Below are 18951 nucleotides of genomic sequence, written 5' to 3'. Positions count from 1 at the left end.
AACAGCCGCAGGCGCCGCGTCTGCCGCTTGCGCGAGGCGGTGAAACACATCACACCACAGAGAGGTGTCCTCCCTCCGGAAGCCCGGGGTGCCTGCCTCTGCCGGGGTGAGCTTCCAGGGGACCCCACACCGCTCGCATCGCCCCCAGATTGTTTCTCCCAGTCAGATGGGTTTAGGGTTCATAACCCCATCTTATTCTGAGAGGTCAAGAGGCCAGTTCCTGGAGTAAAACTGCTCTTGGTCACTGCTTTCCGTTGATTTCATACCTGCCGAGCTCCCTGGAGACCCTCCCAGTGGCCGGACCTTCCCGGGAGGAGCTTTATCTCCATCTGCTCCTTCCGCCTCCTGCAGTGACCCCTTCCTCCTACAGTGTCCGCTGCCACCTCTGGGGGACCCTCCTGGCTGACCAGTCCTCCCTTCCTGAAACCTAGGTGCCCTCCCGGCACCTCTGCCTGGACCCCTCCGCCCCCCCTCCTGCTCAGCAAGTCCAAGGTGGCTCCTCCCGACCTGCTCCGCTCTCCCTAACCTCGGCCGAAGTCCTGAGGAGGACGCGCTCCCTGGGCTTGGACCTGTCCTCCCCGGGTCCCGCTGCCACAGCCACCCAGCCCACGGGGCGGCCGTGGTTAGGAAGAAGCTGCAGCCTCGGATTCTAACTCGGACCCTGAGCACGTTGCTATGGCAAATCCTCGTGTCATCTGGTCTCAGTTCTCTAAAATGAGTGGGGCTCAACTTTTTCAAATTCAATTGAGCTCTATGTTAACTTCAGGCCCACGAAGCGCTGGCCCTGTTAGCTGTTAGCTCTTAGCACATGGCGTCTGTCTGCACCCCGGGACCGGCCAGGCCTCACACACTGGCCCTGTTAGCTCTAAGCACACGGCGTCTGCTGTCTGCACCCCGGGACCGGCCAGGCCCCGCACACTGGGCCCTGTTAGCTCTAAGCACAGGGCGTCTGCTGTCTGCACCCCGGGACCGGCCAGGCCCCGCACACTGGGCCCTGATAGCTCTAAGCACACGGCGTCTGCTGTCTGCACCCCGGGACCGGCCAGGCCCCGCAGCACTGGGCCCTGTTAGCTCTAAGCACACGGCGTCTGCTGTCTGCACCCCCAGACCAGCCAGGCCCCGCAGCAAAGCGCTGGCCGTTAGCTCCCTAGTGAGAGCCCAGCAGGTGTGAAGGGCGCCCAGCTCACACCTGTGTCAGAGCCGATGCCAGGCTGTGTCACCTGACAGCTCACACCTGGGTCTCCCGGAGCTTCCACCTGGGAGTGACCAGTGACCCAAGAGGGAAGTCTGGCTGCCGGGCAGACGCACGGGTGCAGCCCTTCTCAGGCGTGTTGGCTGTGGGCGGGCAGACGGACAGCGAGAGCATCTTCCCTCCTTGAAACCTACCCAGACAATCTACGGACCCCTCCCTCCCGGTAATCCTGGGAACCGCTCTCCAAAGCGCCCACAAGTTAATGCCTTCGGGGGGACAGCTAGCAAGGAACGGGAGCAAGCAGGGATGGAGGTGGAAAGGTTTGGGGCCGAGCAAGAAGGGCCCTACCGTGGGCAGGGCAGGGCCCTCGGACGTCCACATCACGGCTTCCCAGGCCAGCCCTCCGCTGGTGCCATGCCTGAGTCTGATGAAGGGCCGTGGCAAGTAGTTGCTTTGTGATAGAAAACTTTAAAAATCGTTCACTGATCAACACAAGTGCTTGCATGACCTCATTCACACACTTTATTATTTCCCTCACGTCTCACCAGCGCCCCTCGCCTTACAGCCAGCCCCCTGGGAAAGGGGAGCAGGATGTGGGAGCGGCTTTGTGAGCGGGCCGGTTATTTGACAGTGACACCGGACTCTACTGGTGGAAAGGCGTTCTCAAGTATAGCAAGGCCCACACTTCGCTTACGTCTGTGTTAATGAGCCCCTGAAAGCTAAAGCTGGGCAATGCTGAGTCGAGGCCACAGGACAGGCAGGACCTATGGCTTTGCCGAAAGGAAATAAGTTGACCCACAATGCAGGGTATTTCACTTTATGAGGAAACTACCCTGGTTTTGATACTGTATTATTAAACCAATGAGGTTATTTGAAGGAAAAATAAAATGTTTTCCATGATGAAAATGCTAAAGTATGATTCCCTATGTGTAGTTTGCCATCTAGTGGTCATTTGTGGAAATAAAAAGGCCACTACAATAGTTTCAAATCCGGCTCTCACCCCATCAGCAAAGGGATGACTCTCAACCACATTTCAGTGGGAAGACACCCAGTCGCACCATGAAGCCCTCCGAGGCTGTGGAGGTGGCGAGGGCGAGTCGCTGAGGAGGCCATTCCTGAGAACGCAGCTCACTCCTGGCCACCCAGAGTCCCCGGGCCCCTTACCAAAGGACAGCTGGCCAGGCCACAGCGCCGGCCAAGTAAGTCCAATTCCCTCAGGGGGGACCGAGCAATGCTGTTCAAAAGGCCCAGGTGGTCCTCCTGGCAGCCAGGTGAGGACCGCTGGGCCGGGGGAAGACTGTGGGCTCCCGCCGTCCCGCTCTCTACGTGAGTTTCACCGCTTGTACCTTGAGCAGGGAAAGCGGGCTCATTAAATAACATCCACGCGCCTCGTAAAAAGGAGGACAACTGCTCTCCTGACAATTGTGGGGATTAAATAGGATCACGGTGTCAAGTGCTACACAGTGCCTGCTATAGTGCTCAACAAATGCTAAATATTAAGGCTATTTCTTATTTTTAAAATGTATTATAAATTAAAAGAAATAACAAAAAGGTAGTTTAAACTATAAACCTTAATAAAAATTTCAATTACACATTTTATTTAAAATGTTATTCATGATTGTCTTAATTAAAATATATTTAATTGCAAGAATACAGTATGAGATGTTTTACTGCACGTGGCCAACAGCACAAACGCACAATGATAACACTCAAGTCTTAGTACCAGTTTAATGTGAGACGCGCACAATGAAATAGCCCTGCCCTGAAAACTTCCGTTCCCTCCAACACCAGGCTCGCATAAGCCTATAACTAAACTTAATAGTCTGTTCACATGCCAATAAACAATAAATAAATCTTTAAAAGCATCTATGAACTGAAGCAATTTTCTTTCTGAGTGTGATAAGCCAAAGACCTTAAGGAATACTGAAAGGCTGAATAGAAACCGGTCGAAACGAAGTGAAACGAGGAGTTTAAGAAGGACCAAGCTCAGTATCATCAACCCCGTCTATCTGCCCCGTGCAGTCTCCGGCGCTCACCCGGGTCCCTCTGAGCACAGGGAGCCGCAGCACATGCAAGGCAGGGCCCGGCGATACACTCACTGCGGAAATGCCCACCCCGGCGGGGTGGCAATGGGAACGTGCGGAATGAAATGTTTTAGGAATGGTAATGTGAAATATAAAGGGTGGCTAGGTAAGTCTCACTTCAAAACCTGACGTGATCACACAATGGTGAGCTCTTCACTTCTGTATCTGCTATAGCCAGGAGCTGCTCCCTCCAAAAGCCTCGTGGTTTCAATGCTTTCCTTTGGACAGCCGACCGCCTGCCAGGTGCCTGCCAGGTGCTAGCTGAGCAGCCAGCCGTGCATAAAGCAAGGCTCTCTGCAAAGACAGAAGCCCGGCCCAGGCAGGACTCATCACACTCCTTACAAATCAGTAAAACACGGCTTTTCAACCTAAAATTACTTTCAATCTAAACTCTTTTCCAAAAGGTTGACTTTGTAATTAAGAATGCTTAGGTACATCAGTAGCGAGTCAAAATTTCAGAGGCTCATACCGACTCGGAAACTGAACGCTCACTACTTTGGTGGACGAGATACCACCTCATCAGCTGCCAAAAGGTACATTCTTACACGGAATTTTACAACAACGAAACATTTCCACTATCCGTGCCTACCTAGTCCTAGGACAATATGGAACAAGTAGCAATTTTTAAACGTGGACATCAAGACAATGTAAGCCAATCAGATTACAGGGCTGAAATGAAGTCCTAAATTTTGTGACACCATCAGTGTCAGCAAATCTGGGTGAGCAGCCGGCGTGGCCGCGGGTGAGGCGGTGAGGCTCAGTCTTCGTCGTCTCTCTGAAAGGGCACTACCTGGATTTCTCTGGCTATTCTCTCCGCTAAGGTTTTACTGCCCGCAGCAATGATTCTCCGCGACATCAAATCGAACGGTCCCCCTGAAATCAACCAAACAAGGAAGAGAGTTACGTCTCGTACCGAAACCGTTCCTACAGAACTCGTATGGTGACAGGCACTACGCCCATCATAACCTTTTAATACTTCCAGTCATCTTTTCAAAAAGCTCCTGTCACATGACCATAATGGTTAAGCTTTGGCAAGATACAAATGAGTTTCTAGGCATCTTATCTGAATACCAGTTTGGGGGGTCCTCAATCATACCGGTCTGAACGTGCCACCGTTTTCTGTTCTCCCTGAGCCACTGTTATGCTCTGACTGCCTCTGTAACGCCTGGGCGCCGTGGGCAGGACACCCCCGCCCACTTCCTGACTTCTCCGCTGCCCTTCTCTCAGACACTGGAGGATTTTAACCCAGGTTCTCCCACTTCTAAAAACGTCCCCATCAGTTTGAAGCAGTGAACCGTTCCGCCCGCGGCAGGAAGTGACGGAGGCGGAGGTCCGTCATCAGCGGCCGCTCGCTCACCATCAAAGAGCTGCTGGCACAAGCCTCAGGCCGCGGACCCGCCAGACCTTCCCCGGCCTCTCCAGAGCTCCTCTCCTCACGTCTGGAGAGGCTCAGCCACATGGCGTGAGCAACCCCACACTCCCCTTAGCCTCTATCCTCGCCTCTCCCCGCAATGTCTATCTGGAACTGGCAGACCATCACATGGCTTGTTTTGTCTTTAGAGCTCAAGTATCAACACAGCACACACTGGAAGACCGAAGCCCAACAGATGGGGCAGGAAGACGCTTTCCCGCCGCATCCGCTACCTGTCACGTCCATCAGCACCCCGCCGGCCTCAGTGACAATGATGCCCGCTCCTGCCATGTCCCAGCAGTGAATGCCCATTTCGTAATACGCGTCCGCAGCTCCGCTGGCCACAAGGCACATGTTGACAGCTGCTGTCCCGACTCCTCGGATCCTAGCAGACAGCATTTAGAAAGGAGGTTGGAAAAGGAATTCTTTCAAATGAGGTCTTCCTTCGCGTCAGTTCATTTTCAGTGTCGACTGAGACCATCTGAACCCGTCTACAGGATACATACCTAATTTTAAGTTAAATAAAAATACATAAAAACCTAATTACTGTGGTGCACCACAGAAATGACCACTCTCACAAAGTAATTTAATAAGATAAACATTACAGCCATGACATTTTCAGGGGAAATGGCTGAAGAAAATACTAAATTCCACTACTGTGCACGGGTGTGTGTGTAACCACATTTGTCGAAACCTGGTAGGAAGGACTGACCACTTTTGGTATCACAAAGATTTGACTCTGTTCCCTGCTCAGCTGCTATTAAGTGTGTTGGGACTTTTTTGGTTGATAAAATCTTTCCCGAAAAAAAATAACAATGAAATGGAAGAAAACTGAAACTGACATCAATCCAATCTCAATGAAACATCTCAAAGAAGTAGTTGTAAACATAGATGTTTAATCAGAAATACAAAACCTACACGCAGAAAAAGCGGGGAACAAAGCCCAGGAAGAAATAAAACTAGATGACTGAGCTCAGGGAAATGATGACTGAGCTCAGACTGCGATTCAGGGAGCCCTAACGAAGCGGCTGCGAGTGAAAGCCAAATCAAGGCCCCAAGGAAAAGCAGGATAAACACGAGTAAAAGGGTCAGAGAGAAAGTGGCTGAAATGGAGGACAGAGACCTCGCCTGTTGGTGTCTGAAGAAGAAAATAAAAGCAGACCTGAGTTAATATTTAAAACTATAACTCAAGAAAGCTTGGAGCCCTAGCTGGTTTGGCTCAGTGGATAGAGCATCAGCCTGCGGACTGAAGGGTCCCAGGTTCGATTCCGGCCAAAGGCACATGCCCAGGTTGCAGGCTCGATCCCCAGTAGAGGGTGTGCAGGAGGCAGCCAATCAATGATTCTCTCTCATCATTGATGTTTCTCTCTCTCTCTCCTTTCCCTTCCTCTCTGAAATCAATAAAATATATATATGAAAGCTTGGGAAAAAAAGACACAAATCTATACTAAAGGAGAAAACTCTCCCAGATGTGAAATTCCAAAACAGGTCCTTGTAAAACAACCAGACCAAAACAAAAGTGAAACGGAAAACAAAATCTCAGAGGCTCCATGTAAATCAAGAAATAGTTTAAATGCCAAGAAAATTAGGCTGGCATCAAATGTCTCAAAAACAACATGCAAAGCAGAGGTGGCTAAAGAGGCAGGACAGCCTGGATCCCCGCGGAGGACGGAACACTGCAAAGGATGGATGTCATTAGATCCCCTGACCACAGCGAGCGTGGACAGCAGATTAGAGAACAAGTAAGTTTATAAAGTCAGCAACGCACTGTGGCTATGGGAGAGAATACCCCTGCTCCTAGGACAGTGATGGCGAACCTATGACACGCGTGTCAGCACTGACACGCGTAGCCATTTCTGATGACACGCAGCCGCTGAGGCGGCCACATGCCAAGGATGAAACATTTGCTGTTCCTGAGGATGAAACATTTGCGAAATAATGTTTTTTCCTCAAAGTGACACACTACCCGAGTTATGCTCAGTTTTTTGGCGAAGTTTGACACACCAAGCTCAAAAGGTTGCCCATCACTGTCCTAGGAAGTAGCAAGCTGCAGTATTAGGGATAAAGAGCTATGCTGTAAGTAACTTACCTTAAGACCGTTCAGGGGAATAATAAAAGGGTGAAACAAACGGGGTAAAATATTGATAGGTGAACTGGGCAAAGGATATACTGTTGTCTTTTTACCTTATTTCTGCAAATTTTGTTAAGTTTTAAATTATTTTCAAATAAAAGGTTTTCAAGTTACATTAGAAAATTAGAATTATGGTCCTGATCCCATGTCCAGTATGAACAGGTCACGGCTACGAGGAAATCGCCGTGTGGCCCGCGGCCGCGGGCACAGCCTACCTACCCGTGGATGGGGAGGCAGAGCAGCTTCTCCATGTTGGCGAGGACGGTCCGCACGGTCTCCGGCGTTCGGGAGGAGCCCAGCTCTGTCACCAGGAGTGCCTTGGTGACATCTAAAGGGAAATGACTTCAAAAATCACTCACTTAATGATAAGAATTCTGGTAAAAAAAAATCAACACTTGTGATTCAGAGCAAAACAGGACATTCTTAGCTCTCTTCCTCGTTGTGTCAAATCTGTTTACTTCTAAGGCTTTAAATCTTAAAATACAGATACATTTGTTATACCTCAGAGGTCATTCTATGAGAGTCTAGCTTTTCAGACCATCCCCCCAGAATACAACCAACTTACCTGCTTACATAATAGCTTTAGTGGGAAATGAGCAAATACCTTAAATATTTACCCACACGGTTTAATTCAACACTGTGTAGGGCAGAATAATTATAAAGAGGGGACGAGTTGCTGGCAGGAAAGCGACCACTCCTTCAATTCTGAGATGTACATTTTTCACACGTTAGCGTCTTGACACTCGGGTCTTAGAGTTCAATAAAAAGATAATGAAATAAATGTCTGCTCTCAAATTAAGTGTTTGAGGAGAAAAATTACGACAGTGTGGGAGGATTCTGAATTTAGATGGTTTTGCAAGGATCTGTAAGTTCTTGGTGCACTTAAAAATCTGATGTGCAAACTGAAAAACGCTGGGCGTGGCTTATGGGGAAAGGTCCTCAAACCCTCTCAGCTGTCATGCAGAGAGAAGGCTTACCTGTCAATCACCCAGCTCTTACCGAATGTGCATGCGTCAGTTTTAGTGATTCCTAAAGTTAAGTTTCCCTGATTTACTGCCTAATAAGTGGTCCCACCGCCATCAGCTCAGAGCGAGTCTACAAAGAATCCGCGAGGCAGTGGCTGCAAAAAAGTGCCATAACCTCCATCCCCAGCCCCGCAGCGATGTCCCGAAGTGTGGTTTGCTCAATTCCACCAGCTTCCCCACTTCCACTACCACGTTCAAACTCCAGTGGGAGCAAAAAGCAGAGAAGATAAATACAATTTATGAGTCAGGTAACACTCCAAGCCCCAGCCCCGGGAGCCTACCTTCCTGCCGGGAGACCTGCAGCTTCTGGCCGTTACAGAAGGCGCCCCGGCCCCGCCTGCCCGTGTACATCTTGTCCTCCACGCAGCTGTACACAACTCCAAACTCCATCTGCAGGCGGGAAGCACTTCCTTACCACCCTGGGTGTCTGTGGTGCTCCCCTCAGTAACAGGAGGGTCCGGCACACGGACAAAGAATGTCTCAAATGGCTACACAGCGGCACACCGAGAAGGCTGACTTCTAGATTCTCGGAGGGAAGAGGTCCCAGCCATTTAGAACCCTCCAGCGCCCCCTGTGGCCCCCCTCCCTCTCGCCCAGAGGACAGAGATGCCTATTTTCCAGGGCCAATCCTTCCTCCTGAGTGTGGCCGCTCCCCTCTCCTGCTGCTCCCTCCTCTGGAACATCGATTCTGGTTCCTCTTCACCTAGCTCTCCCTCCCTTACAAAACCTTTAAAATGTTCATTCTTTTCCCTTCCCCGCCAAAGAGTAGTCTACACCCCGCCTCTCCCCTTCCCCTGTAACACACTGCAGTTTGGCCTCTGCCCTGACCAAGCATTCTTCTGAAACTCCCGCAGAGACGGTCATGAACTCCACGGCCACCTGCCTTCTCCGAGACGGAGCCAGGGAATCCGGAGGCTCCGCGTGTGCCCAGGACTCAGTCCCCCCCTCACTCACTAGCCAGTGGGCGTGTCATTCTCTTGGACCTTCTTCTCTGCTGAACCTTTGAAAGGTGTGTACATCAGCGTCTTCCATTCTCCCACGTCCCTTTTAGCTCTCCACTGTCCGACAGCCCACTAACCAACTACCACTGGCACTGCGGCTCCATCAACTCCACCATCACAGGTGAGAACCTCTCTCCAAGGAACCTCAACCGAGGCCGCACACTCACCACCTGATCACACCTCCGTCCTTCCCCATTCTCCTTCCAAACATGTTTTAATCCTGAGGTGTTTTTTACTTTATAGAGTGGGAGGGAGGGAGGGAAGGAGGGGGGGAGAGAGAGGGGTTAAGGGGGAGAAGAGAGGAGGGAGAAAGAGAGAGAAGCATCGATGTGACAGAGACACACTGCTTGGTTGTCTTCCATACATGCCCCGACTGGTGCGTGCCCTGGGCCAGCAATGGACCCCAGACCCTGCGGTGCTGGGGCCGATGCTCTAACCACTGAGACACTGGCCAGAGCTCCTTCAAATTCCGTCTTGAGGACACTTCCTGGTTTGGGCATTTCCTCAGCTATTCTCACTGCACCATCTTAGTTCAGAATCCCGACACGGCTGCAAACACCTGTAACTGCACTTAGAACCTCCCCTGACCGCCCGCCTGCCTGCCCGCCCGTCCCCGCAAAACCAGGCCTCATGCTGTGGTGCAGACAGGCCACAGCCTCACAGGCCTCCACGACCAGCTTCTCCCCGGACCTCCCGGCCTCGCCCAGGGCTTCACACAGCCCTCCCGGCTCCCCACCCCCTAGGCTCTTCTCCAAGCCGCTCCTTCTGATGGAAATGCGTTCCTTTCCTTCATGTCCCAAGGCCCAAGCCACCCGGTCAAATCTTAAGACCCTTCCGCTAGGAATCTCCTCAAACCCCTCCTGGCAGATGCCTGGACCCACTCACACTCCCTCGGTAGGTTTTCAGCATCCACCACAGGATCCCATCTGCCCCACAGCTAATGGCGCTGACTGGGAGTCGAGGGCGGGACCGCACACCGTGCAGGGTGAGCACATGAGAGAGAACGCTCGCTCGCTCGCTCGGCTCCTTCGCACCTTCCCCCGGCTCACAGCCCCGTGGCTAATTCCATGCGCACTAACTTGTGTTTTCATTTCCAGCAACTCTTAACTCTTTTGTCCATGCTGATCAACACATCACAAGCCCCGTGAAGACAGGGCCACAGAGGAGACGAACAGCACTCACTGTTTATCAACCAAGCAGCCACGAGGCATGGCAATGCCCGAGCTACCCTCCGCTCTGCCGGGCTTGCACACAGCGGGTTCGGGTTCCAGACACGCCGCTCTTCCACCCGGGCCCTGGCCTTTCACCGACACCCACGGAAGCGTGCTAGCTCGAACCCCACTCTCCCTGTAACCACCGACTCGCTCACATATGCCGTGGTGACTAAATCAGTGTGCGTATTTCTCCCTTAAAACTCCTGCTGCTCAAAAAACATTGAATGTTCTTCCTGGGAAAAGTACCATGATAATGTTAATACTCCTGTAGCTTATGTCACAACAATGCAGCTGTGTAAACTGAATAGAGACAAACCTGTACGTACTATGGAGACAGTTACTCGTTCTCAGAAATGACAGCAGGCATGTTACCAGCCATAATTAGACAGCGTACCTCTTTATTGACAACAAAGCCGATGGAAACAGCCACAAAAGGAAACCTTAAAAAAAAACACATACATACAAATTTACCAATAAATACATCTTCTCACAATGTAATTGCTTATAACATTTTCCATATAAAGTCTCATTCTTCTGCCCCACAGCGGTGTGTACAGTATGCAGCCTTTCGTGTACATGGGGGCCGGGGCTCGGGGACACAGATGCAGACACACAGGGCACCTCTGTGGCAGCGAGCAGCTCTGAGAGGAGACACCCCCAGAGACAGGCCTGAGAAACCAGGGACAGAAATGGGAAGGCCCCTTCGCTCTCACGCCATTTCCTATCTTTTGAATGTCGAATACCACAAATATAGTAATGATGTACGATATTTTCTCAAAAAATAAAAACAAATGTTAAGAGATTTTACATTGACCCCGGCTAAAAAGAAAAGTTTCTTTTCTGTGGTCATTTCTCCCCCAGCTGGACCTGTGAACACAGGCGGGGCCTGCACAGAATACACTGTTACTTGTCTCCCTCGAACCCCCATCCAGAGCCTCACACTGCGAGGTGACTGGTAGCCACATGGCTGCTATGGCTGCATGGCAGTCTGAAGACAGGGTGGTCACTTCTGACTCAGAAGAGAACCAAGATAAAGAAAAGACAAAATGGCTTCAATATAACTATCTATAATAAGAAAAGCATAATATGCTAATTAGACCAGACGACCTTCCGGATGAAGCCGGGCTGCGAGGGCCGAGCCCCTTGCACAGATTTTGTGCATCAGGCCTCTAGTTAAAAATAAACATTTTTAGAAATATGTAGTAGCTTTTATTTTAACAAAAATGAGACCGTTCTATACACACTGCATTATAATCTTCTCCCGGCTACAACATCCAGGGGCATCGTTCCACATCCCGATCCACCACCTACACAGGCTACGTCTTGGTTTACAACGTAAACAATTCTGTGTCCCTACAGGCATGCCAGCCACAGGGCAGCTCCCTGATGCCACCCAGCGAGGCTGCTCATGTTCGCTCATCGGCAGCCCCAACAGGCTCTCCCCCATGCACGCCCTGTGTGCTGGGCCTATGCCCTGGGCTCTGTGTGCTGCCCTGTGTGCCGGGCCCTGTGTGCTGCCCTGTGTGCCGGGCCCTGTGTGCCGGGCCCTGTGTGCTGCCCTGTGTGCTGGGCCCTGTGTGCTGCCCTGTGTGCTGGGCCCTGTGTGCTGCCCTGTGTGCCAGGCCCTGTGTGCTGCCCTGTGTGCCGGGCCCTGTGTGCTGCCCTGTGTGCTGCCCTGTGTGCCGCCCTGTGTGCTGCCCTGTGTCAGGGCCCTGTGTGCCGGGCCCTGTGTGCCGACCCTGTGTGCCGGGCCCTGTGTGCCGGGCCCTGTGTGCCGACCCTGTGTCCCGGGCCCTGTACAGCATCCTTACGTATGTATACCACTCGAGTCCCCACAGTTCCATGAGGCAGGCACCAATAATATGTTCATTTCGCAGATAAGAAGAAAACAGCATCTGAGGCTTAGGAAAGTGAAGGAAGGTGCCCAGGCCGCAAAGCCTATAAAAAACACCGGCTCAGGCCCAAGAGTGCTGACCCTAAAACCCAGGCTCTTTCTAAGCTTCCTCGCCCGGGCTGAAGGTGGCACCCCAGCACGGCAGTGGGGGCAGAGCGCCCTAGCTGATCTCAAAGCAGCGCGGTGCTGGCTTCGGTCGCCCTTGCTCCCTCGGTGGGAAAAGAAGTGAGCAGGCCACTGGGTCGCACAGTCCCACCAGCCATTTCCTCACGGCTGCCATACCTGCTGAAGTCTCCTAACGGCTCACTCGACAAATCACACGATTCTCTGGAGCATGAATGCTCGTGAACGGAGCACTCGAAAGGTCCCCTCAGTGCAAACCCCCGCTCGTACCTGTGCACAAAGTTAGTTGTCCCGTCAATAGGGTCGATGATCCACGTGGGGTTGTCGGTGAGGACACTTTTCTCCCCGGCGGCCACGGATTCCTCGCCGATGAAACTAAAAGCAAGAATGACTCTTTACACCAATTTCCACAAGTTCCAGGTTTAACATTCCCTTAGCTACAGAGTCACACAGACATACAAGCCTACACAGCCCCCTCTTCCATCCGGGCCCCTTCCTCCAGCGGGACGCGCGTGGGCAAACGTCACTTCCCAGACCACCTGACAAGCGGTGCTGGAACCTGCAACGGGCGCCGGGCGAGCGAAGGCATGGGCGTGCACGGGGCCCCGGTACAGGTGAGGCCTTAGCAGGGCACGTGGTGGTTTTAAAAAGATGCCCCAGGTCTCTCATCCTCCTCTCTTCCAGAGGCAGGCTTAACGCTCGCGCCTCGAGGGTGAACTTGGACTTAGTGACTCGTTTCTAAGCAACAGAATGAAGCAGAAGTGCCAACGTGCCACCCTGAGGACCCGCTCACGGCACGCACTGTGGTTCGTCTTACCCACTCCACTCCCCGTCCCTGCCACGCCCGGGGAAGCAGGCCACCCGGGCTGAGCTGCTCTGAGGGGGCCACGTGGCGAGGAACCGACGGGAGCTGCCCGCAGACCTCGGGAGGAAGGGGAGTCACCAGCAACCACCCAAGTGAATGGGACCTTCGGCCCAGCGCAGGCCTGGTGGCTGCGGCCCGGCCCACGGATTCCCACGTGTCATGAGACCCTGCACTCAGCTGCTGCCATATTCTGAACCTAGAAAACTCTGCTATAAAAGTGTGTTGTCTGGAGCTGCTAATGTTTAGGGTAATTTGCTTTGCAGCAACAGGTAAGTAAAACAGAACATTAGATAAGTCAGCAAGAAGGCAAGTCGCCCGCCAAAATCACCTGTCTTCCCCAAACACGCTGTGCAACAACTCTCCGGTGATTCCGGAAGTGGTGCCCGAGTCACTGCTTTCTCTCTTCCCTACTTTCAGCTTTATATTTCCCTTTATCCAACCATGAGCTCTCCTAACAATCACTCGTGATCTTCTGTCTCTTAGCTGCACAGCGTTTTTGAGAGGAAGTGTACAGGGCTTTACAACGACCGGGAAGAGGCAGAGAATGACAGCACTAAGACTTAAGTGGTGACAGTTCTTGCTCTGGCTGGCCTGCGAGAGCCCTGACTCTGGTGGTTTCTTTCAGGCCCCAAAAGCTACCACGCAGAAGAGTCTGCGATGCAGAGAACAAAACTGACCTAAACCATGCCTGTGGCAGCCCTTTCTCACATCAGCTTCCCAGCACCCACACACCCCTTATCCCTCCTGGCTGGTGGCCCTGCCCAGGACCTGTAATCGTGAGCGATCGGGAAATCAGAGTCAAGAGCGAGGCAACCGGTACCTCAGCAGCCAGCCGTGGCTCCTGTGGGGGGTCCAGGTGCCCCTTCCTCCCTGGCTCCTGCCAGACCTCCCACCCAGGCTGCCCACCGCCACCCTCCGGAGGCACTCCGTTCCAGGCTCAGGGAACTACAGTCAACTTCTGTCCAGGTCGGCACTGCTGCCTCAGGTACTGATTCCAAGCAGGGTCCACTCTGAAAGCAGCAGTGAGACATACCTGTGTGATGGGTACTTCTCCTTTATGAAGGAGAGAAGCATCTTTTCAACCTTCTGGTCAGTCACAGTTACCAAGTCGGCTGGAGAACTTTTAATCATAACGTTCACTTCATTTTTCAGAGCTTCACGAACCACCTGAAAATTTGTTTGGTAAGCAAATAGAAAAGCGTAAGTAAATTTAAATCAAGCTAGAAATGAAACAGAAATGATGTAAGACATTCAGTCTGTCTTAAATGATATTCTTAAATTTTTCTTATCACAAGATTTACAAAATAAACCTTTAGTGGTTATGTCCTTCTAGGTACAAAATCATAGCATCTTACATCCTAAGACAGATCCAACGGTTAATGACACAAAATTGGAGTACTCTTTCCATGCACAGTGTTTAGTGGAATGAAAAGCAACGCAGGTGCTTAACCCGCGGCATCGGGGACACAGTGGCATCGGGACGCGCTGGCAGCCGTACCTCTCCAGCTCGCCTTGCCAGGGTCACCGCGTAGTCCATGCACTCCTCCCAGGGGTCAGCCATCTTCCAACAGGTCTAACGCATATCAGGACAGAGCCGCGCCGAATCTCTGAGTCTTAACCACAGAACAGTTAGTTTACAAGTGCATCTCAATTAGCAACGTCCTTTCACTCAGGATTCTCTCCCCTCCTGAATCTTGAGTCCCATTTTTTTCCAAGAACCACTGGTAGATCCAGTAAAAAAACATTTTTACCTAAATGACTCCACTTCTATTGCAGAAACATTCTTCATAACAAAAAAACTATACGAAAGTGTGTCCCAAAGTGCCCATATCATGTCCCATTTAAACCCTGGCTGGGAGGATGGAGAAGAAAGGACACAGGAACATTTTCAAAGATAGGGGTTCAGAACAAGTCTCCCCTAAGTGTGCACTCTGCACGTGGACCATTCTGAGCTGAAGGCACCCAGGCCACAGACCAGGAGCTCCCACACCGCTCACCGGCCGGCGTTGATTCGTTTGGGAGGAGGTGGCGCAGCTCAGCTCAGAGACCGGTCTCCGTCTCTGCTGGCACGGGGGTCGCTGGGGGAGCGCCACACGCCAAGAGCAGGCAGGACAATCTCTCTTCACAAGCCAAATAAAAAAATGACACACTCCGAGCAGGTGACAGATTAACCTCACTAGTGATCCCAGCCAGGAGGATGGGAGGAATGGAGTCCCAACTTTGACAGAGGTGTATCTCTTATACCAGGAGGAGGCCCTCGGCAGACCCGGAGAGAAAATTCCAGGACCAAAAGGAAATAATAATAAAGCAAAAAGGAAACTTCTCTCCCTGAGTTTCAGAGAGGAAACACACACAACATATTTGGGTGTTTGCTGCCCGGCTGAAGAGAGGACTAAGCCGCCCGCCCAGGCTGGGTGATCTCTGCGGTCTGTGCCCTGGGCAGGGAGGCCTTCAAGCTCAGACTCAGAAATGCATCCTTTACAAAGCGCCCGGAACCATGTCACCTTCACAGCGGAAGTACCTGCCAGCGCTTCACCCTGAGGCTGTCTCAGTGCTCCCGGTAGGAAAGGGCAAGGGCAGACACAGCTGCTTCTGCTAGCTGCTTTCTCTTCCTGGGATTAGCGGCTTAACATTTTACAATTCTAAAGTAACTGCTTAGGGCGCTCCAAGAGCTGTTTCCAAACTTTTTTCTTCCTTTCCTATTTACTCCATTCCTGTCCTCCAGGCTGAGCAGCAGGAAGGCTCTGCTCCAGCCACCCTCTCCCCATGTAATGGCACTGACAATGCAGTCAGTCTTCCCTCCCGCCGCCAAACCCGCCTTTTCTTCTGGGGGTCCTCCCCCAGAAAGGACCCCCACCCTCAAGGTTATGGGGGATGGCTGGTTAGCCAGAGACGGGTAAGATTCCTCAAGGAAGGAACAAACTAAGACAGGCACAGTCGCAGAGGGGCCATCAGGAGAGAATTTGGGGATCAACAGAGGTGGGGCACAGACCCTCACCCCGCCAACATTGCAGGGGCCTGAATCCTAGCCCCTTCTGAGGGAGGTCTCCTGCCCCCATGGCTGCTTCGTGCTTCCCATGCCCAGCTCAGATCAGGACCCAGGCGACTGACAGAGACTTGGCCGACAGCAGCTGCCCTCTCACTCCAACAAGAATTGTTTGAGTTGTCTTGTACCCATGGTGTGGGGAAGTGGGTTTACCATATCTAAATCCAGCCTACCACCAGGAATGCTCAGGACCTACTCAAGAAGGCAAATAATCCCTTCCACCAATATTTACAGGGTAAAACAAGATTATTGTTAGAGTAATAAATTTGACAGTAAAATAGTAGTCAAGTTTTCAGGCAAGTTTAAATTGGCTAGTTGAAACAAGCGAATATTCTAGAAAAATTAATTGTACTGGACAAAAAGGTGTTCCTAAAGTGTTAACTAAAATTTTTATTGGTACTTCATCTCATGATAAAATTGTGCACCATATAATGAACCTAAAACAGTAATATTATAGTGCAAAAAATTAAAATTTAAAAGCCATCAAGACTACATTATAAAATTTTCAAAAGCCTCCTAACATTTAAATCAAAAAAGGAGGGGATAGTAGAGGAATATCATGTAAGGAAAAATATCCTGTAAGTAAATTACATCTAGAAAATTAATACTTTAGAAAATTAATTGTAAGGCTAAAAGTAAGACACCCATGAAAAACACACAAGGTGACAAAACAAGCCAGAGGAAAATCATTTGGGCAAAAATTGAAAAAGGATCCCCAGTCAAATTTATAGAAAATATTCCTTTATTAACTTTTGGTCGAGAATATGTTTGTATATTTTCAGAAAACAACTCCGAGACCATGTGGATTCCAGCAAGAGAGGAATCGACAGGACTACTCCAGCCATGAAGACAGAAGAGAAGCAGTCCAGAGACGGAAGACGCTGATGTGGCCTTCCCATACTAGCAGTTAGCAGCTGTGCATCACTGCAGGTTGCCCAGGACCAAACCAGAGTCGGACCTGCATTACCACCATTTGTCCACCATCCAGAACTGAAATGTCAGTGCTGACATGTACACATAAGGAACTGTTGGACATGGAAATTGGGTCTCAAAAGAACTGTTGGCCCAGAAAGAAACTCACTACAGACTGATTCATTTGCCTGTCACCATAACCATTATTGCTTGTCTCATTTTCGGTTCTTATAAGTGTATTTCTAATAGCACATGATCTCACTCATCTAGGGGAAATAATGAACAACATAGACTGATGAACAAGAACAGACCCAGAGACAAGGAGGCATGGATCAGACTGTCGGGCCTTGGGGGGAGGGTAGGGGAGGGTGGGGGTAAAGGGGGAGATCAACCAAAGGACTTGTGTGCAGGCATATGAGCCTAACCGGCGGTTAAGGACAACAGGGGGGTGGGGGCATGTGTGGGGAGGGGTGTGGGATGGGAATGGGGGGACGAGGACAAATATGTGATACCTTAATCAATAAAGAAATTAAAAAAAAAAAAAAGAAAGGACCCCCGGAAGTCATGGTTTGTTTACCACCCCAAACTACTTGCTGAATACTGTATGCTGTGCCCTGCATGGCGGTCCCCACGGACTCCCTAGTGGGGACTCAGACATTGATCAAAACAGTCGGGCTACATGCACCGTCATGGATGAGACAAGGATAAGAGCAATGAGAAGCAGGTGACAGGGAGCTCTGCCCAGCTCCCCTGAGGACGTGCCCAGCGAACAGGCATTAACAAGCACGACTGCCCAGGGAGAGGGGCTGTAAACGGCCTCAGGTGGCAGCTCCACCCAGGGAAAGGGAGGGAAGAGGCGGGAGAGCAGGGGTCTGTGCAGGCCTGGGAGGTGACTGATGTGAGTACCCCCACGAATCCTGGGGACAGGGGGGGCAACAGGGCAGGAGGGTGGAGGGCACGTGGAGAGTGGGCAGATCAGTTTCAGATTTAGATTTTCAACCCTGATGGCTGGCTGACACCTTTGGGGTGGGGTGGGGCTGAGGTGCAGGAGGCACTCGCTTTGGGAGGTGAGGCTGGGGGCACCGAGTAACAGACTGGACTGGGTCCAGGAGGGACAGGAGGAGCTGAGGATGCCCAGATTTCCCACGTGGCAACTGAACGGAGGATGGTGCCATCGACCGCAACAGGGAGCAACTGGAAGGAGTGCAATTCGGGCCGGAGGTGGGAGAGCAAGAGTTGGATTAGTGGAGAACCAGGGCCCTTCCGGAAGCCGGACGGACACGCCCACTAGGCAGCTGGACCGGATCCTGAGCTCAGAGGGGTGCGGTCTGCAGGGAGAAATGTCAGCCACCACAGGAGGGAAACTGAGGCCCGCGTCTGAACACCCTCCTTACATTCCCGCCACGTGTGTGCGTGCCTCACCTCCCCAACCTCTCTGCGCCCATTTCTTGGGGGACCGGGCCACACCCGATTCACGGTCCGCACCCCGCAGGCCCCGCCGCCCCGCCCGCCCCTCCCGGCGCCGCCCGCCCGGCCCCGCCCGGCAACGCCGACCCCCAGCCCCGCCGCCCGCCCGGAGCCCCGCCCGGGGACCCGCAGGACCCGCTGGGGGCGCAGGGGCGCAGGGGCGCAGGTCTCACCTCGGCGGCAGGGCACCGGCTCGCTGGCCGCCAGCGGGACCGCTAGGTTCTTCCGGGGGCAAAGGGAAGGTCCCGGGCCGGAAGTCCCCGCCCCGCCCGCCCGCCGTTTCCGGGCGGGCCTCAGACTGCCACCCCTGCCTGGCTCCTCTCTCGTCTCTCCTTCTGAATTAGAGCGTCCTGCCTGCATTTCTTCTGTAACTTTTAAAAAACTCCTTTCCTCTTATGCTGCGCTCCCCACTTCCATTCCTGCCCCTTTTCCCATTTCTCTTTTTTATTCCTTCCTCTTATTCCAGACTGCCCTTGACAAAACACACATGGCAGGTATCTTGCAACTTTTGTTAAAGCTATACTAGGGAGTAAATATAAATAAATATGTATCATATGAATTATTTATACACCATGTAAATTATATG

The 18951-nt window shown here is 51.9% G+C and overlaps 1 protein-coding gene across 3 annotated transcripts; it reads right to left on the bottom strand.

The window, feature by feature from the left end:
* Positions 1-2759: 2759 nt before the first annotated feature.
* Positions 2760-18605, bottom strand: IMPA1 (inositol monophosphatase 1). 3 transcript variants are annotated; one of them, XM_054708503.1, is made up of 10 exons: positions 18539-18605; positions 14931-15060; positions 14439-14553; positions 13974-14107; positions 12346-12450; positions 10453-10498; positions 8125-8233; positions 7038-7146; positions 4921-5072; positions 2760-4149 (listed from the first exon to the last, which is right to left on the bottom strand). In XM_054708503.1, the coding sequence occupies exons 3-10, from the start codon at positions 14499-14501 to the stop codon at positions 4034-4036; spliced, it is 834 nt and encodes a 277-aa protein (XP_054564478.1). In that variant the 5' UTR covers positions 14502-14553; positions 14931-15060; positions 18539-18605; the 3' UTR covers positions 2760-4033. The 3 variants fall into 3 exon arrangements, with proteins under 3 accessions (XP_054564478.1, XP_054564477.1, XP_054564479.1); XM_054708502.1 differs by lacking the exon at positions 14931-15060; XM_054708504.1 differs by lacking the exons at positions 14439-14553; positions 14931-15060.
* Between the last annotated feature and the right edge of the window lie 346 nt (positions 18606-18951).

Source organism: Eptesicus fuscus, chromosome 19 (genome assembly GCF_027574615.1).
Source record: "Eptesicus fuscus isolate TK198812 chromosome 19, DD_ASM_mEF_20220401, whole genome shotgun sequence".
In the NCBI taxonomy this organism is placed as follows: Eukaryota; Metazoa; Chordata; class Mammalia; order Chiroptera; family Vespertilionidae; genus Eptesicus; species Eptesicus fuscus.
The sequence above is the reverse complement of the archived record's forward strand: the minus strand, read 5'-3'. Positions and strand labels throughout refer to the sequence as shown.

Bases quoted from the DNA above. Each gene is read 5' to 3' on its own strand.
- IMPA1 (XM_054708503.1), bottom strand. From the start codon at position 14,501: ATGGCTGACCCCTGGGAGGAGTGCATGGACTACGCGGTGACCCTGGCA. The intron at 12,451-13,973 runs GTATGTCTCACT...TCTTGCTTTTAG, and splicing joins GAGAAGTACCCATCACACAG to TTTCATCGGCGAGGAATCCG. The intron at 7,147-8,124 runs GTAGGCTCCCGG...ATTTCCCTTTAG, and splicing joins GCAGGTCTCCCGGCAGGAAG to ATGTCACCAAGGCACTCCTG.